The following is a 27,089-nucleotide window of genomic DNA, read 5'->3' as shown; positions in this document are numbered from 1 at the left end:
TCAATAATCTTCCAATTATCCTAAACAACAACGTTGTTCCTAATAAAAAAACAGCGAAATACCTGGGTTTAAATCTCGACGTCAAACTAAAATGGAAGGAGCACGTTAAAAAGAAAACTGAACAGATGAAGATAAAGTACAAAAATATGTATTGGCTAATAGGTAGGTACTCTCAACTTTCCATCCAGAACAAAGTACTAATTTACAAACAGATATTGAAACCGGTGTGGACCTATGGCCTACAATTATGGGGCTGTACCAAAAAAAGTAATTACCGAAATTTAGAAACGCTCCAGAACCGAATATTAAGGAATATTGTATGTGCTCCTTGGGTATGTTCGGAACGACGATTTGCGTAGAGATCTTAAAATCGAATCTATTCCAAATGAAATTAAGAAAGTCGCCAGGAGACATGAAGACAGGCTCCATAAGCATCCCAACCATGAAGCACTTCAGCTTCTTGTCAACGAACCCCAGATGCGAAGGCTCAAGAGGACTAAACCGTTCGAGCTCGTGTAATGTGTGAAGTTGTGCCGGGCTTAGTTAGTGTTGTGCATTGTATTGTAGCCACAACAAATACGTGAGCAATTAGTGAAAAGCAGAGTCAGTGCTGTGCTGTGTAGCCACAACAAAGAAGTGGACATTTCATGTAAAAAAAGCTAGGATGGACCAGGTGACATCTAGTTTACAAACATTTTTTAGGGAAATTAGGTTAAAGAAAAAATACTGATTAATCTTGTAGATTAGGTGTATTTATATTGTTTAAATAAAAAAAAACCTCGACCCTGTAAGGTATATGAAGACGGATTAAGTAAGTTTTAAGTAAGGATACTATAAATTAACAAAAAATGTATTAATACAATAAAACCTTTATTTAACATTTAAAAAATTACATATTCGCAGTATATTCAATAGAAATGGATATTAAGTTGTGATATTCATAGTTTGTGTACATATACAGTGAGGACGTTGGAGTGAGTTGGAATAAATTCATTTTCTCGAGAATGGGAAACACGAGATAAATCTCGAAACAGGTCGATTTTTATTTTAAAATTATAATTTTTTGTCATATATACACTCACAGACAAAAATATTGCATATTTTGTTTTAGTAGTATATATTTTTCCGTTTAAAAACTTTTGTACTTTTTATTGATAAATAAGTTGAGCTGGACTATCCTACGTATATTTATCGTCAAGTAACTTGCATATTGCAGAGTCACAAATAATTTGTAGAGAAATTAATGGAATAATAAATATGATTTTGCCTATAACATTTAATTAGAAAGAGAAACAATAACGACAATATAACAATTCTTTACGGCAACATTGTAACACTTTAGTAGCTCCTCTAATTTAGTATTTCCTCCTCTAGCTCTAACGATTGCCTGCATCCTTCTAGGCATGCTCTGCAGAATATCTTGGATGGTTTCTTGCGGAAGTCGATTCAATTCTTCCTGTGCAGCAATTCTTAATTCTGCAATTGAGTTTGGAGCTGGATTTCTTGCTCATATACGTCTTTTTAGGATGCCCCATATATGTTCTATGGGATTTGCATCAAGGCTCATTGGTGGCCAGTCTAGAGCCTCAACCCTAACATCCTCAAGATATTGTATGACTGTTGCTGCGGTATGTGCACGGGCATTTTCATGCATTAGCACAAAGTTATCATACCCCATGAAGCTGGCTTAAGGAAAAACATGCTCTTCAAGGATGTTCCGTATGTACCAATCAGCATTCATTGGAATATTCACCTCAATAAGCTCCATACGACTTTCCCAACTAATGCCATCCCATAGCATATTTAATAAAATGTGGAACCGCCACCAAAGCTACATTTTATACAAGATTACATTCTACGAAACGTTCCCCAGACCCTCTGTATACTCGATCACGTCCATCTGGCTTCCATAATTGTATCCTCGTTTCATATGTGAAAAGAACTCTTCCCAATTGATGTTCGTTCCAGTTAACGTGGGCTCTTGCAAAGTGCAACCTGTGAGTTTTATGCCGTGGTAGAAGAAGTGGAACTCTGGCAGGCCGTTTTGGATTCAAACCAACCTCTTTAAGTCTTCTAGTCACAATTTTGACACTTACATTAACTTATCTTGTGATAAGTAATTCATTTTTGAGATGGGGAGCTGTAAGTGTACGATTTCGCAAAGATTTAAGTCTTAAATATTGGTCATCTCTTGGCGCTGTATATCTTTTTCGTCCTTGACCAGGTCGCCGTTTGTATTCTCCAGTCTCATTGTATCGCGCTACTATACGAGAAACAGTCGACTGATGGATATCCGCTATTTACGTACTATATTTTTGTCTGTAACCCTCATTTTTTAACGTAACAATTCTAACACACACTAACTCGCTTAAATGTGGCATATCAGCAAGAAAACTGCAGAATCGAAAAATAAAACTCTCCAACTGACATATTCTAACTGACATTTCAACAAAACAAGAATTGTCAAGTCGCCAAAGCACACTTTCCATACTATGTTTGTTTTGTTAATTTGTGACTTTATTGCATATCCGGTTATAAAGACTATGTTTAACCATTTATTTATCTCTAGTAAATTAAACTACAGCAAATAAATAAATAAAGTAAGTAGATAAATAAATAAATAAAAAAAATACTTAACATTTCAAAGATAAAAAATAAAGAAATAATAACGATTGAAGATAAAATATGCAATATTTTTGTCAGTGAGTATACACATATATATTACACCAGTGACGTCATCCATCTGGGCGTAATGACGTAATTGAGGATTTTTTTAATGAGAATATAGGTCGTGTGATACCTCATTCGAAAGGTTATTCACTAACATGAACATTAACATAATTATTTATACAGGATGCCCAAAACAAATTTAAAAAAATCATCGATTACGTCATCACGCTCAGAATGACGTCACCAGTGTGATATATATCGCCGCTTCGCAAGAACGTAGGCTTAAGTCAAAAAAGATGATTTTAGAGGAGAGGCATTTTAAAATTTTATAGATTTGATTATGGGCATAACTCCGAATAAGTTGTTACTTAAAGGAATTACCTTAACAATTTTGTTAGAAATATATCTGAATACAAACTGTGATAACTGGATAAGTTTATGAAGTGTTAAAATGGTTCAATTTACCATTTTGTTAACCCCTATCAGATTCGAGTCTTTTTTCTTGAGAAAAATTTACTTCAACTTTGTTAAAACACGGACCTAATTCAAAAAGGGTAGTTCTTTTAGAGAGTAATTTCACAAAAACTAATCCTAAGTATAAGAGCGGTCGTCCTTGAAGAGAAGTATACACACAATTTGCTTCACAATCTGCGGCGTAACTAACTTCGGACTGTATTTATACGCTCTGAGCTTCGCTGGTGTCGCTCCTAGCGGATTAGTAATGCAACTTTCACCGGTAATTTTTAAATTTATTATTTAATTGTTATCGCTTAATATTTACAACGCAAAAAAGTAATTAAATTGTAATCGATTTTTTTAAGATTTTGCTAATCATTTTGACGTTCTATTGATGAAACATTAATTTCTTACTTCGGATACTTTCACAAGATTAATAGATTAATTTATAATTACATAATACGGAACATTAAAAAACTTAAATTCAGTATTTAAAACGTAAGTATATTTAAGGTAAAAATATATACCACAGCTTTGACCAACTAATATTTTTTATAATTAATGTTTTATTTTTAATTTTAAATTAATCACTTTGACATTTATGTCAAATTTCCAGTAAACGTTTACAGACTTGTCACTACTGGCGCTCGCGAATTTTTAAATATCCCCTCTACGTACGAACTCACAGCGTATACGAAAATTTTAGCATTCATTGACTTTCGCGCCAAACAAATATAGACACTTGGTGCCATTTCTTAGCCACTATTATCATTAACGTAATAGGTCTTTGTTCACGCGATAAATAATTTGATTTTTAGTAGATCTGCGTTAAGGCTATGGGTACATAATTCGCAAATATTTTACGTGTATCCCTACTTTTTCTGTCTTTACACGGCAAATTACGTGTAGTAAAATTCACACTGGTGTGGATATGTAAACATTACTAGAATGTCATTCTACTTGAAAATGTCATAATTAATTTAAAAAGATGGCTTTTGATGTTCTTGGATAACTGTTATTTTTATAATTGCAAATTATTAATTCAGTTAATAAATGTGATAATTTTTTCACTAACTATGTTTTCAGTGATTGTAATAATTTATTTGTACAACAAAAACTAATAATCAATCGAGAAAAGAGGAAAAGTGTTAAAGTGATTTTTTAATAATATGTTGTTATTTTGGAACGCTTACAATTTTGAACATCTCTAACAACAAAATACTTGGATCACAGGATATATCTGATGTATTCTCTGCTTGGATCTTCCACAAATAATACACAATAAATAACTTTTTATTAAGTTCACGTCTTAAATCAATTATTTATCAAATACACTATATATCAATAATATTTAATCAATTTCTCAAAATATTCCCGATGCAATGTCAAATATTTAAAATTGTCACTGATTGTCAGTGTCTGACTGACAATATATGCTGACAATATTATATTCGGTTGAGTGCGTTGTAAGACAAAGACAGATTTGGAAAATATTACCACGGCATTGTGTTCATCTTTTTCAAATCCTGAAGAAACCAATAAATATTTTTGAAAAATTTAAACGCAGAATGAAAGACTAAATTATTACCGAGGGCCGAAAGTCCCTTAGAATAAATAAAAAGTTTATTTTGAATGAGATATTTGAAATTAAAAATCACACTAAATTTTCTCTTAGTTTTTTCACCCCTGTAACTTATTAAAATAAACATTATAGAAGTTCTCAGGGACTTTCGGCCCTCGCTAATAACGTAATCTTTCATTCTGCGTTTAAATTTTTCAAAAATACTTATTAGTTTTCTCAGGATTTGAAAAAAATGAATCCCCATTTGAATAGCATTGCAGCCGAAAATACGTACCGATCCTCTTAATAAGCCCATTTCGTCAAATTTTGAGTTAAGCTTACGTTCTTGTGAAGCAGCGATATGCCAAACAATTATAATTTAAAAATAAAAATCGACCTGTTTCGGGATTTATCTCCAGAGTCGCCCATTCTCGAGAAAATGAATTTATTCCAACTCAAACGTCCTCACTGTATATTATTAAAATCTAGACTTTGTCTTAAATCATGCAATATCTAGTTATATTTTTCAAAAAACTTTCTTGACTGGTAGGTCTTGATTTAAAGATTTAAATTGATTTACTACTACGGTAAAATAATGAAATTTTAAAAATTTCCATTTAAATTTTTGACAATTAGCAATAATGTTCATTGAGAAAAGAATCTTATCACAGTTTACTTCTGCTAGCGAACCACTGAGCCATACTCTTCGCAAAATCTTCAGAATTAACACATTCCTTCAATACCTCTAATTCTCTTTTATTACATTCATGGAATTGTTGCCTAAAGTTGGCCATGATAGCAGCTTTATTTCTCTTGACAGTGCCAACTGCAAGTTTTCCGTATTTATGCAAATCATTTATGTAGTTGTTAAGATCATTGTGGGGTATAATTCTTGATACTAAACCATAGTGAAGTGCTTCTTGTGCTGTCAGCCTTCTATTTAAGAAGAAAATTTCTGAAGCTAAGCTTCTACCTAAAATCAAAAAAATTAAGATATACTAAGTCATCCGAAAAAAATTGAACAATTCTTATAAATTTTTACAGAAATAAAAGGCAGATATCGAGCACTGAATTTATTAACCTTTAACTACACGCGCTGGCGTATTTTGTACGCCAGATAAAGAATCATACTGTAAATATATTTAAAAATTGAATTTTTGACCTTGTTTATCTCCCTAACCTATCACTGGAATGTGCTTTACAATTTGTTTTAGTTTCGTTAGAATCGATGTTTTGAGAAAGCCGTTATTACCAGATTATTTGTTGTTTCCGGTGGTGTACAAAATATGCCACGATTGTAATAATGTAAGTTCATCTTTTAATTGTTTTTTTAGTCATTATAAAGTACGTAATATAAAGTACATTAGTGTATAAAGTACGCCACGCTTGTACTTATGTGCGGGTAGTTAAAGGTTAAATCTTGCCCAAGTATATTTTCGCTCCTAGAGCATCATAAGGGGCGTCTGAAATAAATAAAAAATACAATAACGTTGTAGACTTACTTCGTCAAATCACGAAAGTATCCTCAAATGTCAAAAATTTGTTTAATATTAAGTGATGGCAAAAAATTAACATCACTTAATATTAAACAAATAATGTTTATGATACAACGTTATTGTATTTTTTATTACACATCATCTTCGAGTTTTTGTCGAAGTTTTTCCAACTATTTCTCGTTTTACAATGGCGTTTTTTGTTGGCTTATTTTAGGCCCCTTAATGATGCTCTAGGAGCGAAAGTATACTTGGGCAAAATTTAATAAATTCAGTGCTCGATATCTGCTTTTTATTTCGGTAAAATTCATATATTCGAGCATTTCCAATTCTTATAAAGTTGAGGCTCTTGTTTTGCTCAAAAATACATTATAATATAAAATCTTTAGTTTTGTAAAAAAACTTTTCAACAGTAATATTAGCTTGTCAACACATTGTAATATCTTCGAGTCATTAATTAGAGCTCACGGACTGTAACGTGGCCAAACTGTGTAATCAAAATTGATACAAATGATCAAAAGGTATTGCGAGAGGATATGGAGAATTTTCTGGAAAAATAACAAGTATCAGTGTATAACAAATCTGGGATTTTTTGTAAGTCTTGATGGCCAGTAGATTGGCTGTCCAGTTGATAAGATGTTTAGATTGTTTTGTTGAATTACTTTATATAGTGATCGGCCTTTAGGAGTCGTTAATCTTGATCCAAACGCAATATGCTTAGAATTCCAATCTCCTGCCACTATAAATATTGAGCCAAGAGGGTGGAGGAAATCCGTATATTCTTCTGATGATACAGCATGACGTGGTGGACTGTATACTGCTGCAATAGTCAATGGCCAGTCAAAAGTTTTCAGATTTAAGATAGTACCTTGGATTTTATTAGAAATATAAGACTGTAGGATGAAACGTTTAATTGATGACTTGATAATAATTGCTGTTCCGTCCGGATGGTTTGCATAGTATATTTTGTAGTAGGGTAGTTTTATAACAGTTTCTTCGGTTGCATGGCTTTCTGAGATTAAAAGAATATCGATTTTATTGATATTTAAGAAAGACTCAATTTCAAGAAAGTGATTTTTTAATCCTTTGGCATTCCATACAGCAATTCTTAGTGAGGAAGCCATTATTTAGCCAATTTATTTATTACTGTTGTAAGCATGGTTAGAATCATGTTATTCTGATTTAGTAAATTGAGCAAACATGTTCTTAAATTCACGTAGAAATTTGTTAGCTTCTCTGAGAGTTGCTCAATACCATTTTTCTTTGGCTGGTTGATTAGGGCTTGTGCATAAGAAAGAACATTATGGTGTAAATTTTGTTGTTGGTCTGGAACCTGGACTCGCAAGGTGTTGGGAGCAGCTGGATTTAGATTAGCTATTTGATTTCCATTATTTTTGTATCTTATTTTAATTAAATCGTGATAGGCAGTACATCCTTTATAATTGGTCCGGTTTTCACAGTCTTGCTGTGTCCATAGTCTTCACAACGTGTACACTCTATGATGGTTCTTTTTGTTTTTGGCGATTCGACTTTGATTTTGATATGGTTGAGGAACTCTATATTGAATATATCTTTATTGTTGCTCTGAGGCTGTAGGTGAACAAAGTGTAATTAAAGTGGTTCCTTACTAACTCTGTGCATAATATTTGTGACATTTCTTATTTTATGGCCATGTTTTTCAAGTTCAGCTTTTATTTCAGATGTAGGTAGTGAATGGTGTAAACCTCTTATAACTACTCGTTACACTCTTTCTTCCTTCAACTGGTATGTGTGGTGGACAATTTGTTCTTCTCTTGGGTGATGTACCAGACTTCTATAGGTTTCCGAGGTTTTCGGATTTATTTTTATTATGTTATTAGCCATTGCTTTGGCGATATAAGATTCTGTAGCAGCGGCTTTGGATATACATATTTTGTACCATAGCTTTGTAGTCAGTTACACCATAGATATATTATACAGGGTGTAACAAAAATACAGGTCATAAATTAAATCACATATTCTGGGAACAAAAATAAATCGAATGAACCTAACTTATCTTAGTACTAATATGCACATAAAAAAAGTTACAGCCCTTTGAAGTTACAAAATGAAAATCGATTTTTTCAAATATATCGAAAACTATTAGAGATTTTTTAACGAAAATGGACATGTGGCAGGAACATCTTAAAGAAAAATTATAGTGAAATTTGTGCACCCCATAAAAATTTTATGGGGGTTTTGTTCCCTTAAACCCCCCAAACTTTTGTGTACGTTCCAATTAAATTATCATTGTGGTACCATTAGATAAATTCAATATTTTGAAAACTTTTTTGGCTCTCAGTCTTTTTTCGATCAGGCAGTTTTTACTAATATATATTTACGTAATATATTTACATAAAAATTTTATGGGGGTTTTGTTCCTTTAAACCCCCCAAATGTTTGTGTGCGTTCCAATTAAACTATTACTGCGATACCATTAGTTAAACACAGTGTTTTTAAAACTTTTTTGCCTCTTTGTATTTTTATGATAAGGCACCTTTTATCGAGATGTGGCTTCTTTTGTAATATATGGTTCAAAATATGCCTAAAAATGTAAATCATAAATAAATTTTCATATTATTACTAAGTCTCCATAATCGTACTTAACCATATAGAAATAATATGTGGTGGATTTGACAAATATTCAAAATATCTCGATAAAAACTCGACTTTTCGAAAAAGTACTAAGAGGCAAAAAAGTTTTTAAAACATTGTGTTTAACTAATGGTACTACAATAATAGTTAAATTAGAACGTACACAAAAGTTTGGGGGGGTTTAAAGGAACAAAACCCCCATAAAACTTTTATGGGGTGTCTAAAATTCACTATAATTTTTTCTTAAGATACTACTGCTATAAGAATGGCACATGTCCATTTTCAATAAAATATCTCAAATAGTTTTCGATATATTGGAAAAAATCGATTTTTATTTTTTAACTTCAAAGGGCTGTAACTTTTTTTATGTGCACATTTGTACTAAGGTAAGTTAGGTTCAATCGAACTATTTTTGGTCCCAAAATATGTGATTAAATTTATGACCTGTATTTTTGTTACACCCTGTATAGGCGGTGGTTTATGACTAACCTCATTATTACTTTTGTTACTTGGATTATTATCAGGATTACCTATTTCCGCCATCATCAGTAGGGAGAGTTTGAAATCTGTTGGATATTTTGATTTGTTCTGGATTTTCCTTAGAAGTTTGATGTCGTAATCTTTTTCGTTTGTAACCTACATATTGCCATGAGTGATGTTTGCTAGGTTGGTTATCATCAGTTTCTTCACTGGAACTCCATTCTTCAGAATCGTTGGACTTTGGTAGTCGGGCCTAATAGTGACGCGACTAATAATTTTGACCCCGACGAAATTTTCGCTGTGAAATATGTAATGTCATATATTGTATAATAAACAATTTAACCAGAATAATTAATGCAGCAAATAAAACTCATTCGCTATTTAACATTTTATTTAGATCACAAAGTTTCACTAAAAAAAGCGAATTTTTCGCAAAATGAACGTCAGATGGAAAAATTTAAAAATACGTGTTTAATATTTTTCAAAAATCTATCGAAATATACCAAACACGACCCCCATGGAGAGGGGTGGGGGTAACTTTAAAATTTTAAATAGGAACCCCGTGATATTTCGCGAAATGAACATCAACTCAAAAAACTGAAAAATACATGTTCAATATTTTTTAAAAATCTATCGAATAACATCAAACACGACCACCCACGGAGGTAGGGTGGGGGTTACTTTAAAATCCTAAATGGGAGCCCCCATTTTTTATTGCAGATTTGGATTTCTTGCGTAAAAATAAGTAACTTTTATTTGAGACATTTTTTCGGATTATCGATAGAGGGCACTATAATCGGAAAAAACAAATGTTGGAAATGGAAAATTAAATTAAAAAATGGAAGTCCCCACTAAAATGGAAAATTTAATCTAACTTTTTTTGGTTTTAGGACCTAATCTTCACAACTCAATAGGTCCCCATGTAATGCTTGAGTACCTATTTTATTTCGTTACAGGATACTCACATTTAAAAAAAAAATGCAATAACAGTATGCTAATCACAAATTATTAACAATCAATAATTATAAATAGGACAAACAAACCAATTAGACAAACAAACAAACCAAAAAGAGTGTATAAAAATGATATTCTTAACAAGCAACTGCATAGTATAATATAACTATGAACAGATACACTTTTAATTTATAATATTATCAGTCAGACATTGCTTATACCTTGTCAACTGTATGTAACCTATTTCATAGGAAAAAAATTATTGTAAACTTTGTGGAGAGTGATTCAAGAATATCTTTAAGTACTATTGATTCCGAGTTTATTCCAAGATGCAATGTGTTGAATACTGACAGAAAATGTAGCACATGCATCTGATGTTCTTGTTGATCTGCACCTCCAGAATTAGCCCATAAAGAAATTTCACACTCAACATCTAAAGGTGGAAGAGGAACTACTGTAATATAATGTATGTATGTAATCGATTTTTATGAAGAAGATTATATTGGATAATAAAATAATAACTCAGTTTATGATAATTTTTGACAGCAAGGTTCTGAAACTGTTTTCTTGTGGTGGGTTTAATTTAGTATTATGTTTATGTTTCGAATGTTCAAGAAATAAGAAGTGCATTGAATCATTTTTCGAAGAAATGGTAAATCTCAAATTCTGTTTGCCAACCAGTCTAAATTGTATAATTTTTACTACATAATAATATTAACTTATATCAATGTTTGTATAATCATTTAATTCGTTGCAAAATGAAATTGTAAAAAACTAACACCATTGTAGGCAATTCTGCGATACAAAATATTATTGTAAGTGTGTTCACGAAAAAATTAACATAAAAAAAAATAATTAAAAAAAAAAGTTAAAAAAAAGTAAAATAATGATAAACAAATAAAAAAAAAACAAAAAAAAACAAGGAAATAAAACTAAACAAAATACTACATAAATAAAGCATTAAAAAAACAAAAATATAATTAAAAAAAAATTAAAAATATACATATAAAAAAATGCACTAAACAGAAACACACACATTTTAGTAACATAATAACATTTATCCTAGGGTGTGAGAATTTGAAAAATCAATTTATTTATATTGGATCAAAAAAATACTCCCTTTATATTTCATAAATAAAAAATAAGTCTGGCTAACTGGTTCATGCCAAAGCCAATTATAAAAAAAAATGTTTATGTGATTGAGCCATAATTGTTGGTGAAATGAAAATTACATTTCCTAATGAACTATAGTTTGACGTTTCGATTTCCACTAAATAGTAAATCAAAATATGTATTGCTTAAGGCTATGGGTACATAATTCGCAAATATTTTACGGCTATCCCTACTTTTTCTGTCTTTACACGGTAAATTACGTGTAGTAAAATTCTCTCTGGTATGGAAACTGCAGATGTAAACATTAGGTTGACAATGACATTGTCATTAGAAAGGTAGAGATAGTTATTTCGGTTTCGTTCAGTTTTTGAATGTTCTTGGATAACCTTTACTTGTATAAATGATAGGATTGAAAATGACACGAATGAAAAATTACTGAAAATAATAAACACACGTCCTCATCTGGTCAATACTATCAAAATTAGATAGACGTCATATCTAGGACACATAATGCGCCATAGGGAATTTGAGCAGCTCCAGGTAATATTAGATGGCAAGATCGAAGGTAAAAGGGGTTAAAGAAAAAAGAAAAAATCTTGGCTCCGAAACATCAGAGATTGGACCCACACAACAGGAAATGACTTAATTCATCAAGCCCAGAATAGAGAGAAATTTGCCATATTGTACGCCAACCTCAATAGAGAAGTCACTTAGGAAAAGGAACCGAAAATATCATTTTATTATTTTTCTTCAAAAAAAAAAGCGTTAAAACTCTCCGTAAAAAGCGAAGCCTTTAATTATAAAATCTCAAAATCATCTTTATTAGAATATGAAGTCAACATTTATTAATTCACTCAAGAAAATGGGGGAATGCATAAAACGTAGTAGATGCTATTGCTTCAGCCAATAGTCACTACTTTGTAGCATTTTATTTTACATAAAAGTAGGTGCTTTTGTTGAGAAGAACTTGCTACACAACAGAAGTACCTACTACTGATCAGAAGTATCTACTACAAAGCGTAGCGCCAGCCGTGTCTGCATTACACCAATCGTGATGGAATTAGTTTTCCATGTGCTTGTGATTTGTGAATTCACATTTTTACGTACCAAATTATTAGAATTGTACATGAGTAAAAATGAGTGACTCAGATCCGAAGCGACAAACGAGTTACGCAAGGATAAAAATGAATAATTGTTATTTGTTAATCTTCTTCACAATTATTAAATTTTATTTGATAAAAGAATGACCCCAAAAGTTAAGAATCTTCTTCTTAGTTTGTAAATTTTTCTATGACACACATTCATAAATGCTGCCATATTGTAACAAAAAAATACCTACGCCGAAGACGTCCACCAACCAACTTCACTTAAACTGAAGCAAAATATTACTAAACAAGCACATACTTCAAAAGCGTAGTACATTCTTCTATGTAGGCTGGTAAATAGTTGCAAATACTACGGAGAAAAGCAAATGCTTTTTAAGTGAAGTGAAATCTTCAAAAATGTAGTACGTACTTGAAGCATTAGCATTTACTACATTTTATGCCACCATGGGCACTTTACTTTATAGCTAAACTCGTACCTATTTACGGTTATCGGAACAAACTCTTATAAAATAATACTTTTATTTGAACTTTAATGACTTGAAATACTTGGATTTTCCATAAATAATATATAAACAATAAATAACTTTTTATTAATTGTACGCCTTAACTCAATTATTATTATTCAAATACACTATCAATACTATTTAATAAACAACTCTTTGATTGATTTTATTATCATCGTAAAAGCGTTAAAAAGCAGTAGCAGAATGAACTGCTATATCAAAATAGCGGGTCGGACACATCTCTACTTGTCACTGTCTTGAGTATTGTCATAACATTATATTCGAATGAGTGCGTTGTATGACAAAGATAGCGAATGTTCGATTTCCACGGACATGGTGTCCATTTTTTTCGAATCCTGAAAAACTAATAAATATTTTTAAAAAAAGAATGTTTGTGTACTTTGTACGCACGTAAGAAGTTATACTTCTATTATATGATTTAAACGAAATTAATATACTTTTTATTTATATTTTGTTTAAATATTAAACTAATTTATACTTACTACTTCTCAAACATTTTTATTAGAACAGTGCCAAAAATTAAAATAATAAAAGAATAAAACACACACAAACACATTAAACAAGGCACAAATGATGTCTGAACATTAATTGTCGAAATTTTTTTTAATTAAATACCTATTTTCTGAAAATACAATTATATAATAAATATACTTACAATCATAAAATATATTAAAAAAAACAAAAAAGAAAGTTTCTATTGGGACTCGAACCAGCGCTGATAAGCGCGGTTGGTATTGGAATTCATTCGCCTTCAACGCTTAGCCACGGACACTATGTGTCATTATTTACGAAGATCGACTAACTAAACGGATTAAACTTGTGATATTTTGAAAATTAATCAAATTATTTTAATTTTGAATTGAAATGATTTAGAATTGAAAAAATACAACAAAACATAGAGTAAGAAAACAATATATTAGGTGAATATTGGTAGAAATTTTGATGGTAATCAAATTATATAAATAAAAGTATTACATACTATGTATTTTGGCAGATCAAATAAGTAGGTTTATACCCATGACACATTAACAATTATTACGTACCTGTTGCTTTTAAAAACTATTTAAAAGTCACTACAATATTATAAACTTTTTTGTTTCTGTCCTCACAACAATAAAACTAATATATTATACATTTGTTTACCTTTACCTTTACCTCCAAACCACAGCTGTCCTACAGCTGCCATATCGGATAATTTTTGACATGTCATTTGAACATCCAATCAGAACAAAGTTATAATGCGCATGCGCCGGGCTGATAGGTTTTTACATATAAAAATTCACCCTCTATCGCCGGTAAAGAAGTATAACTTCAAAAATTTAAACACAAAATGAAAGACTAAATTATTATCGAGGGCCGAAAGTCCCTTAGAATATAAGAAGTTTCTTTCGAATGAGATATTTGAAATTAAAAATCACACTACATTTTCTCTTAGTTTTTCACCCCTGTAACTTATTAAAATAGACATTATAGAAGTTCTCAGGGACTTTCGGCCCTCGGTAATAACGTAATCTTTCATTCTGCGTTTAAATTTTTTAAAAATACTTATTAGTTTTCTCAGGATTCGAAAAAAATGAATCCCCATTTGAATAGCATTGCAGCCGAAAATACGTACCGATCCTCTTAATAGAAGACATGAAAATTATGATTAAAATTACATACTAAGGTTTGTTGGTAGTTCAGTTATCAATTGCTCAATATTAACTTATTTAAAGTCACTATTGTTCTTATTTATAGAGACTAGCCACGTTATAAAGATTGTCATAAATTGTATTACAATTATACAGGGTGTCCAGAAACTCTACCGACAAACGAAGACAGGAGATTCCTCAGATAATTTTAGGACAATTTAACCCAATTCACCTAGTCCGAAAATGCTTCCTAAGGAAGCTAGAGCTCTTTGAAGATGGCGTCATGTAATTAGTTTTTCTTAATTACCTCCAGAATGCTTCTATTTAGAAAAACGAAAATTGGTGTACTTATTTACTTTCCAGAAATGAATCGATTCCATCGATTACGAATTTCAAGTACCGGTCATAGGCGTCCTTTTTGGGTAGGGCAACGGGTATTTTATCGCCTACCTTTTTTGTCTTTAATTTTTAAGCATTTTTGACTCTGAATTACTAAATTTTAAGGCATTCTAGTACTAAAAGGTACTCTTACTTTAAGTCGATAGGATACACCGTTTTCTAGAAAAATCGATTTGAAAATTTTTCGTTCTTTGAATTTCAAAAAAGAAGATTCAAAAAAAAATTTTTTAGAAAGATGAAAACTGGTACATTTATTTATATTCCAGAGATTAATCGATTTCATTAATGGCGAATTTCTAGTTCCGGTCATAGGCGTCCGTTTTGGGTAGGTCAACAGTCAGTTTATAGCATAACTTTATTATCTTTAATTTTTAAGTATTTTTGACACTAGATTATTCAATTATGAGATATTCGAGTACTAAAAGTTACTCTTGCTTTAAGTTGGTAAAATACATCGTTTTTTTTTTATTAATTTTTTTCAACTTTTTTTTTCAAATTCCCAAAACCAAAAACTTTCAAATCGATTTTTCTAGAAAACGGTGTGTCCTACCGACTTAAAGTAAGAGTACGTTTTAGTACTAAAATACCTCACAATTTAATAATCCAGTATCAAAAATGCTTAAAAGTTAAAGACAAAAAAGTTATGCGATAACATATTCGTTGTCCTACCCGAAACGGACGCCTATGACCGGTACTAGAAATTCGCAATGGATGGAATCGACTCATTTCTGGAAAGTAAATATGTATACAAATTTTCGTTTTTCTAAATAGAAGCGTTCTGGAGGTATTTAAGAAAAACTAATTACATGGCGCCATCTTCAAAGAGCTCTAGCTCCGTTAGGAAGCATTTTCGGACTAGGTGAATTGGGTTAAATTGTCTTAAAATTATCTGAGGAATTTCCTATCTTCGTTTGTCGGTAGAGTTTCTGGACACCCTGTATATGTTACAATTGAAGTTGATTCTCAGTTAGAGTTGACTATTCCTAGTTCGAGTCAACTCCAACTAAAACGAGCAATAAAAGTTGATTTGAAAAATTTAATTCAACTTTTACTAGTTTGAGTTGACTATTCCTGGATCGATTCAGTAAATGTTGATTATACGAGTTCTCACGTGCTTTTTTGATGACTGTGCGTCTCTTTGTTTTGACCGTTTCAACTGCTTATCATATGAACTATACTTAAAATGAAGCGGAAAAAAATGAAGCAATTTTTTCGACCAGCATCAATTTGTACAAAAAATTTGGGATTAGGCTCATTTTACCCTCTAGTACATTTTCTATATTGAGCCGTTGTACGCTTTTGGTTTTTTAAGGATGATAACTACCCCTAATTATTGTAAAAAATTATAAAATAACATTTTAAACTTTAATATGGTCAACATTTAGTTTTTATTAGTTAAATCATCATTGTTTTATGCTTTAGGATTATATTATTATGCTCTATTATTATAATGTTTCAACTCTTAAAACCACACTTGTTGGAGCTATATATAAAAAAATTATTTATCCTAAAAGAATGCTTTCGGCTTGCATCGATTTGCATAAAAATTTGGGATTAGATCATTTCACCCTGTACTTCATATTCTATATTCTATATCATGTCCAAGGGCGTTGCTTATTTTTAGGGGTGTAAAGTACCCCCTATTGTCAAAAATTATATAAAACATTGTAAACCTTAATATTTTTTTTTTAACCCCACATTTATTACAATCTATCTATACAATCTAAACCTAAATGTTTAGGTAGATAACAGACAATAAGTAATAGGACTGACAATAATTAGGAATGACATGTAGGGAGGCATCCAGTGATGCACCCCTTTTTTAAAACTTAGCCTACAACACTGACTATTTCTGACATAAACTTATACACATTAATTTAGTACCTATTGTTCACTTAACTCTAACGGAACTTTTCGTTTTAACCTACGAACAGTACGCGGTTTATTCACTAAATTTTTTGCTAACACGTTTGGATGCACTTTAAGTTTTTCTGTATGTTTTTTCGCGCACTTTTTGATGTCATCTTTGACGTATGGTAGTCCGGCGTCCCGATGGATGGCTTCATTGGTTATGAACCATGGAACTCCTAGTATTGATCTCAATATTTTGGACTGAAATCTTTGTATGATTTCAATGTTGGAATGTGCGGCGGTTCCCCATAATTCTATCCCATAAGTCCACACTGGTTTTAGGATGGATTTGTAGATTAATATTTTATTTTCAGTTGATAGTTTTGATTTTTTGCCCAACAGCCAATATATGGTTCTTAACTTATGACCCAGTTGTTTTCGCTTAGTAAATATATGCTTCCTCCAGTTTAATCTTCTGTCCAAGTACATACCTAGATATTTGACTTCATCCCCTTGTGGGATTCCTTTATCGTTTAAGTATACAGCCGGACATGTTTCCCTACGCGTGGTAAATGTTAGGTGTAGCGATTTGTTTTCATTAATTTTGACTCTCCATTTTGTCATCCATTGTTGAATTTTATTTAGATTATTTTGTAAGATTTCTGAGGCTATTTTGGGATTTTTGTTCGATGATAGTATTGCCGTATCATCCGCAAATGTGGCTGTAGTGATATGTGTATCTGTCGGTAAGTCAGCAGTGAATATAAGGTATAATATAGGTCCTAGTACACTTCCTTGGGGCACCCCAGCGAGAATTTGTTGTATGTTTGTGTATTCATTCTCATACTTTACCTGGAAGTTTCTGTTGGTGATATATGACTTTAAGAGTATATAGTAATTTGTAGGTAAATTCTGTTTTAGTTTACATAATAGGCCTTTATGCCAGACTTTATCAAATGCCTGACTTACGTCCAGAAATACCGCCGAGCAGTACCTATTATTTTCAAAGTCCTCGTTGATTCTCTCTACAATTCTATGTACCTGTTGTATTGTTGAATGTTGTTTTATAAACCCAAATTGGTGTGGTGGTATTAGTTTTTTGTTTTCTAGTATAGGCATTAGCTTAGTAAGTGTCAGCTTTTCAAAAACTTTGGATACCACGGGAAGAAGACTAATAGGACGGTAGGACTGTACATTTTCTGGTTCTTTTCCTGGCTTTGGTATCATTGTTATTTGTGCTAGTTTCCACTGTGATGGGAAATGACCTAGTCTCATTATAGAGTTAAATAACTGTGTCAGAAATTGGAAGCCTTTCTCTGGGAGTTGCTGAAGAGTTTTTCCTGTAATCAGGTCGTATCCTGGAGCCTTTTTTGGATCGATGTTGTGTTGTATAATATTTTTTACCTCATTTTTTGTGAATCTTTTTTCAGGAAGTTCTAGTTGATAAGGTTTTGTGAGTATCGAAATAATTTCTTCTTCAGTTTGTAGTGAGTAACTTCCCTCATTTGATGTAAAGACTTTTTTAAGGTGTGTCGCAAATGTTTCGGCCTTTTCTAGAGGACTTCTCGCCCATTGTCCTGTTTGTGTTCTTAGTGGTGGGACTGTATAGTTCTGCCTTCGTAGAGTCCTTGTAGCCTTCCATAACGAGTAGTCAGTAGCTTGAGTTGCATCTAGTTTTTGTAGGTATTCCTGAAAGCTTGCATTTTTTTCTGCTATTATCAATTTTTTTAGGTCTTTTTGTGCTTTATTGAGGTTTGTTTTACTTTGAGGTGATCTTGATAATTGCCATTGTTTTCTGAGTCTTCTTTTCTCAATTATTTTTTCATGTATTGTATTGGAACAGTGTTTGTTCATATGTCGATTTGTAGGTAATGGTGTTGAGTTCCATGCTGCTTCCTGTAAAACTGTGTTAAAATGTTCTACTGCTTGTTCGATTTGTTTATCGGTCTTTAGTGGGATGTCTAAATTGATTTGATTATTTACTTGATATCTAAAATAACTCCAATTTGTTTTGTTGTTGTGTAATATACAGCTCCTTTCTATTTTTGTTATGTTTTTGCTTACAGTTATGATAACAGGTGAATGGTCAGAGGATAAATCGTAACAAGACTTTGGTTTAAAGTATTTTTCATTTATTCCTCTCACTATAACAAAATCGAGGAGATCTGGAATTTTCGCAGGGTCTGTAGGCCAGTATGTTGGCCCCCTTGTGGTTACTATGTTCAGATTATCTATTAGTATTTCTTTTTGTAGTTCACGGCCTTTGGTATTAATAAGTCTAGATCCCCACATTAGATGTTTTGAATTGTAGTCTCCGCCACAAATAAACCTAAGTCCAAGTGTATCAAAAAAGGTTTTAAATTCTGGTTGTTTAATTGAATGTTTTGGTGGACAATATATAGCTGAAAAAGTTATAGGTCCTGTCCAGTCTTCTACAACTACATTTGTGGCCTGAATATGTGCTTTTTGATAGTGAGTTGTCTGGTAATGTTTGATGTTGTTTCTTATAATGATTGCTGTCCCACCATGTGCAGTTCCATCTGGATGTGTTGTGTGATATATTTTATAGTTGTGAAATTTTATGAAACTTTTTTTCGTGAAGTGTGTTTCTGAAATCAGTATTATGTCTAATTGGTGATTAGCTATAAATGCATACAACTCATGTTTGTGTTGTGTCAAGCCATTAGCATTCCATATGGCAAATTTTAGTGTATTAGCCATTAGTTCATTTTTGAGACAAGTGTTGTTAATAAGTTTAGCATGGTGCTCATTTGTTCCATAAGCCCTTTCATCATATTCTTTAACTCCTGCATGTCATTTGCCTGAGTGACCATTGTAATATCTTGTTGGTTGGTATTTACCATTTGAGCATATGTAGGTCTTTGTGTTGTACTTATATTTGTTGTAGCCACTGGTAGCTGTTGGTTTTGTAGTTGATTCGGTGACTCTTTCTTTCTTAAGGTTGGAAATCTTGCTTCTTGCAGTTGTTTATGTACACTGCATCCTCTGTAATTCGCTGGGTGGTTATTACCGCAAAGTACACACTTTACTAGATCAGATCTAATTTTGTTAGGGCAATCAGCTGTTTTGTGATTTAGAGCACATTTTACACACCTGTATTGATGATAGCAGAAATTTTTTGTGTGACCATATCTTTGACATCTGGTACATTGTACTAATTCTCTTTTTAGCCTTGGGGCTTCGACATCAATTTTTGCGTTGAGTAAATATTCCATCTTATAAATTTCTTTATTATTATCTTGCATTTTTAAGTCCACAAAAAATAGTGGTAGGGGTTTTTTTGTAATTCTTTGTAGTATATTCGTTATTTGTAGAACTATATGTCCTTGGCTCTCTATTTCTTTTTTGATTTCTTGTATATTCACTGTAGGATGAAGATGGCGAATCACTACTCTAAAGGGTTTATCTTGCTTCTTACGATATGTATGATATTCGGTTTTTTTCTCATCAAGTGCTTTTATTATACTGTCGTATATTTCAATTGTTTGGGCCTGTACCTTGACTTGTTCTTCATTCAACACTCTGATTAAATGTTTATCTTTGGCTATAGTGTTTAGTAGTTCGTTTAATGGTTGGATGTTTTTAACACCGGCAATAAATATTGGTGGGGGCTTCTCTTCCTGTTTTTTTTCCTCTTCAGTATCTGCTTCTTGTGTCTCTTCATTAATTAATACATTAAATTTATTTGCTGTTGGTGTGTTGAGCCAGTAGTTATCTATTTTGGTTTGTTTAAGTTTGGAATGTTGTTCCGGACTGGTTCTCCCACGTTTTTTATTTGGAACTATTTGCCATTCTTCATCATTTGCTTTGGATGTGGATGGGGGTTGATATTGTGGTAATGTACTTTGGACTGAATACTGGTATTGAGGTTGATATAACTGCATTGGCTGGTTTAGCTGGCTTGGAGCGAAATTTTGCTGAATTTGTGATACAGGATGTGGTCCCATTTGCATTTGTTGTGGAAAATATCCTAGTTGTTGAACTGTTAAGTTTTGGTCGCTGAGGTTCATTTGGCTAGATGTTGGACATTGAGAGTATGGAAATGGATACTGATTATATCCGTTCGACATTTTGATTTAAATATTAATATTAGTATAAGGTGTTACCTTGATTGGTTGATTCCAAAAATAATATTCACAACACATTTTTGACACAATCGCCAGCACTAATATTAATATACTTTATTTTTATTATTTAATTTGTTTTGAAATAATTAATTTGGTTGATTTAAATATATAAAATCTGTTTTGTATCACTACACCAGATTTATTTTTAATATTTCAAGTCCATTAAGGTATAATTAGCTTTAAATGGTAAATTGATAACAGTAATTGTTTTATCTACAACCGTCCTCGATCAAGTTTGGACGACTACTGTAAACCTTAATATGGGTAAAATTTAGTTTTGATTGGTTAAATAATGACTGTATTATGCTTTAATATATTATCATAATACTTCAGCCCTTAAAAATCACCCTTAATAACATTGCAATTTTTATAAGTAATTTAATAGATCTATACAGAAAAAAAAGTAGAATTACGTACAAAAACATTTATTTACACAAAAATACGAATTTACAAATATAAATAGTTTTTAGTCATCTTCATCGAGATCGATGTCATCTTCGTCTTTTTCTATAACTGGTGGGCTATCTTATAGCTATCAGAGCTAAATTATATATAAAGACTTTGTAAATTAAATTCCGTAAGATCCCTTAGTTTTTAAGTAGGGTGAGTTTAAAGGGCTCGAATAAGGAGTTGTTTGTTTGTAATTAGAGGTTTTAAGCAACTATACCTCGCTAAATGTTCACTGTAAACAAAATCTTTGCAAAGGTTAATTTTAGTTATTAAAAAAGATACAATTTAATATGTACATACTTTATAATTTTTTTGTATCTCTAACATTTTCGGAGATATTTTGAATAAAATATAAGAGATATTTTGAATAAGAGATATTTGACGAATTTTCAAAAAAAAGATATCTCTCCAATCTCCAATTTTATCTCTTTAACTCCAATTTTTCTAAATTTTGAATAGGTCAAACTTCTTGGGTGTATTGATAATACATATGTATATAAAAAGAATTACAGAAGGCCGAAGATCAATTTGAATTAAGAGGGTAGTTTGCACTGATTTTTTCGTAGAAAAAAGTAGGAACCGACCTTATTTTGATCATAAGTCGCTAAATTTTTATGCTAGAAACTTTTTTTAAAGGTCTAATTTTATACTTAAAAAAAATAAGTCTGTAAGTTTTCCTCGAAAAATGCAGAGTTTTTCCGTTATTTGGCTTGGAATATTTCAAATTATGCATTTGACGAAAAACGCTAACCTTTAACATGCCGTATCTCAGTTTGTATTGGTTGTAGAAAAATTATAAAAAAAGGATTTTGTTTCCGTTTCTAAAAGACACAATTTTTAAAGCTACAGTTTTTTTTGTTCACTTTATATTTGTTGAGTTATTCTCAAAAAACCCTCTAAAAAGTCAATTTTTTTGTCGAAAAACTGTTACTTTCAACCACGAATACCTCGAAAAATATTAGTTTTACGAAGAAAACGTAAGGAACAATTTTTTTAGAAGTGCATTTTCCATCGATTTTCTTGGTTAAAATGTAATGAAAAATTCCCGCCCCCGAGATGGGGTGGCAACCACCTGTAAGGTTTCATCGTACAGCGGCATTATATAGAAAATGATCCTTGGGCTATTCCCTACCTTCTGTGAAGATTTCAAGTAAATCCATGATAAACGAAAAAATTGCGAGCCAAAATGCTTCATTTCCTGAACTAATATCCAGTAACATTTAATTTCTAAATAGAATCGGTTGTTTGTGTGAATCAACTTTTACTAAATGGCATTGGGAGGAGTATACTTTAACTAGTTGGAGTCTACTTTTACTAGTAAATGTTGAATACAAATCTTCATTTTATATTTATGTTACAGTTCAAGTTGATTATCCAGTTGGAGTTGACTATTCCTAGTTTGAATCCACTCAAACGGCTGGTTTCAGTAAAAATTGATTATAAATATAAAATGAAGATTTTTATTTAACATTTACTAGTAAAAGTAGACTCCAACTATTATAGTATACCGAGTATACCAACTAGTTAAAGTATACTCTTCCCAATGCCATTTAGTAAAAGTTGATTCACATAAACAACCGATTCTATTTAGAAATTAAATGTTACTGGATATTAGTTCAGGAAATGAAGCATTTTGGCTCGCAATATTTTCGTTTATCATGGATTTACTTGAAATTTTCACAGAAGGTAGGGAATAGCCCAAGGATCATTTTCTATATCATGACGCTATACGCTGAAACCTTAGAGGTGGTTGCCCCCCATCTCGGGGGCGGGAATTCTTCATTACATTCTAACCAGGAAGTCGATGGAAAATGCACTTCTAAAAATAATTGTTCCTTACGTTTTCTTCGTAAATAGTGAATAAAAAAATTGTGGCTTTAAAAATTGTATCTTTTAGAAACAGAAACAAAATCCTTTTTTTATAATTTTTCTACAACCAATTCAAACTGAGATACTGCATGTTAAAGGTTAGCTTTTTTCGTCAAATGCATAATTTGAAATATTCAAAGCCAAATAACGGAAAAACTCTGCATTTTTCGAGGAAAACTTACAGAATATTTGTATAAGTATAAAATTAGACCTTTCAAAAAAAGTTTCTAGCATAAAAATTGAGCGACTTATGATCAAAATAAGGTCGGTACCTACTTTTTTCTACGAAAAAATCAGTGAAAACAACCCCTAACTACCTTCCTAATTCAAATAGATCTTCGGCCTTCTGTAATTATTGTTATATATGTATTATCAATACACCCAAGAAGTTTGACCTATTTAAAATTTAGAAAAATTGGAGTTAAAAGAGATATAATTGGAGATTGGAGAGATAATTTTTTTTTTGAAATTTCGTCAAATATCTCCCTTTTATTCAAAATATCTCCGAAAATATTAGAGATACAAAAAAATTATATAGTATGTAATAAATTGTATCTTTTTTAATAACTAAAATTAGCCTTTGCAAAGATTTTCTTTACAATGAACATTTAGCGAGGTAAAGCTGCTTTAAACCTCTATTTTTACAAGCAAACAACTCATTATTCGAGCCCTTTAAACTCACCCTACTTAAAAACTAAGGGATCTTGCAGAATTTAATTTACAAAGTCTTATAGCTAAAAGATAGCCCACCAGTTATAGAAAAAGACGAAGATGACATCGATCTCGATGAAGATGACTTATATTTGTATTTGTAAATTCGTATTTTTGTGTAAATAAATGTTTTTGTATGTAATACTACTTTTTTCTCTGTATAAATCTATTAAATTAATTATAAAAATTGCAATGTTATTAAGGGTGATTTTTAAGGTTTGAAGTATTATGATATTATATCCTAAAGCATAAAACAGTCATTATTTAACCAATCAAAACCAAATTTTACCCATATTAAGGTTTACAATGTTTTATATAATTCTTGACAATAAGGGGTAGTTTAAGCCCCTAAAAATAATCAACACCCGTGGGCATGATATAGAATATGAATTACAGAGTGAGATGATCCTAATCCCAAATTTTTATGCAAATTGATGCAAGCCGAAATCATTCTTTTAGGATAAATAATTTTTTATATATATCTCCCAACAAGGGTGGTTTTAAGAGTTGAAATACATATTATAATATTATATCCTAAAGCATAAAACAATGATGATTTAACTAATAAAAACTAAATGTTGATCATATTAAAGTTTAAAATGTTATTTTATAATTTTTTACAATAATTAGGGGTAGTTATCACCCTTAAAAAACCAAAAGCGTACAACCGGTCAATATAGAAAATGTCCTAGATAGTAAAATGAGCCTAATCCCAAATTTTTTGTACAAATTGATGCTGGTCGAAAAAATTGCGAGGTTTTTCCATTTTTTCCGCTTCATTTCTTGGCCTATATGTTCAAATCATGATAAGTAGTTGAAACGGTCAAAACAAAGAGATGCACAGCACAGTCATCAAAAAAGCACGTGAGATTATACTCGTATAATCAACATTTACAATCGATCCAGGAATAGTCAACTCAAACTAGTAAAAGTTGAATTAAATTTTTCAAATCAACTTTTACTGCTCGTTTTAGTTGTAGTTGTCTCGAACTAGGAATAGTCAACTCTAACTGAGAATCAACTTGAACTGTAACATTTATAATCAACATTTACTAAAACCAGCCGTTTGAGTTGACTCGAACTAGGAATAGTCAACTCCAACTGGATAATCAACTTGAACTGTAACATATACATAACTAAATACAAGCATATCCATTTATATAAGTCAATCTGAATTGTAAATTACCTATAACAAATTTATTGGGAATGACAGACAAAATATGGTAAGAAATGAAAATATCTTAATTTAAGTCACTAATTATTAAAATGAACTCTACAATCTGTGAATTGTATATTTTTAGAGATAACCCATTTGAAATATAAAGAGTCTCTAAAACAAACTTTTCAACATATGCGGCTATGTGACATACAAGAATGAGGGAATTACGATTGAAACAGCAGCCAATATTTATAAAATGATTTGCAGGCCCATGCTGGAGTATGGTTCTACAATTTTCTATAATTCTAAAGGTCCTGCCAAAAATAATATAAAAGTGGCTGAAACACCTAGCTTTCGACAAATCACTAGAATGCGTCATCCTGATAATCCACTTCATAATCCATCAAACAGAATGCTGTACGATAAAACTGGAATTGAACCTATTAATGAGAGACTCAATAAGTTGTTTAAATATTTCTCTATTAATGACAATAACAAAAATTTGATTGAGCCCCAGATTCTGAAGATACCAGAGGACGGTGCCCGTAGATATCCAGGAAGAACTCTTTTCTTGAAGAAATCTGCTACACATCAAGACAATAAACAACTCTATTTAAATCATCATCTGTATTGTAGCTAATTGTCAGTGATATTGTGATTACCGTCACATACAAATATATTTTTTTAATTATTGTATTGTATTAATATTAACAAAAAACATATACTGTATTAATGTATATTAATTGTGTAAATTGGCTGAAAGACTTCAGTCGATGGCCTTTTGGTACATTGTATCAATAAAGTATGTCTCTCTCTCTCTCTGCGGCTATGTGTGCAACAAAGGAGAACTCGAAAATCCCTGTTTTGCGAAAAAAAGCAGTTTTAAAGTTCTTGTGTGAGGGCAAACTCGACAAATTTGATTATTTAATTCAATAATTGAAGAAAATAATTATGATTATGAATTAATGAACCACTGTGTCATGTGAAGGGACAAACATAGAAAAGAATGGTAAAAAGAAAAAAAGTTGCCTAAAGTAAGTTCACCCTTGTTGCACCCGTAACCTCATATAATAAAAGAGTGTATGATGTTAAAAATATAATCACATACCTAAAATCAATGGAAAATTTAAACTGGATGTTCCTTCTACACATAATCCCAACTTTAAAAAGGGAGTATCAAAGGTTGCTTTGTCACTAGCATAGACAATATCACACAAAGCAACTATGGTGGCTCCAATACCAATTGCAACACCATTGACAATACAAATAATCAATTTTGGGTAGTTTATAAAGGCTTTTACCATATCTTCGACCGGTTTTATTGCTTCATCTGGACCAGAATTGAAAGATATGCTGGACAAATCATTTCCACTTGTAAAATAGTCTCCTGCACCAGTTAAAATGGTAACCACAATTTCGTCATTTTTCGCATCTTCATTTAATATCTCTCCAATTCTGAGGTACATGTCTCTATTCAGAGCATTTTTCTTTTTGGGGCGGTTAATTGTTATCGTTTTTACACCACCTCTAAAACTTTCAAGGATCAGTGCCATGTTTGGTTGTTTTTTAAATGTTCATTTACAGATGGCATCAAATTTATAGACTTCACTGTACTTATATACACACTTTTCAATTAAAACTATCAAATTTAAAAATAGTATTAAGTTCAAGTTGTACATGTAGAACTTTGAACTTTCACCTAGAATGATGAAATACAAAATATTTTTTTAACCTAAAATAAAGATGCAGATTCCGAAGTTATTTGGAACTAGAATATGTAATATCAGAGTTTTGATTATTTTTGATCAAGATTACAGAAATTATGAAATTACATTATATGGTACAATTTAATAATATGAGTGAGTTAGTTGATTTAATTATTATTTTATTGAATATTGAAT

At 31.3% G+C, this 27,089-nt stretch overlaps 1 protein-coding gene across 1 annotated transcript; it reads right to left on the bottom strand.

The window, feature by feature from the left end:
* Positions 1 to 853: 853 nt before the first annotated feature.
* LOC126889700 (enoyl-CoA delta isomerase 2) lies at positions 854 to 27,089 on the bottom strand. Its single transcript, XM_050658230.1, has 2 exons — positions 26,297 to 27,089; positions 854 to 5,660 (listed from the first exon to the last, which is right to left on the bottom strand). Exons 1-2 carry the CDS (start codon positions 26,739 to 26,741, stop codon positions 5,353 to 5,355), a joined length of 753 nt encoding a protein of 250 aa, XP_050514187.1. The 5' UTR covers positions 26,742 to 27,089; the 3' UTR covers positions 854 to 5,352.

The sequence above is a fragment of the Diabrotica virgifera genome, chromosome 8, assembly GCF_917563875.1.
Source record: "Diabrotica virgifera virgifera chromosome 8, PGI_DIABVI_V3a".
Lineage (NCBI taxonomy): Eukaryota > Metazoa > Arthropoda > Insecta > Coleoptera > Chrysomelidae > Diabrotica > Diabrotica virgifera.
Note: the sequence above shows the minus strand (reverse complement) of the source record. Positions and strands in the feature narration are given on the sequence as shown.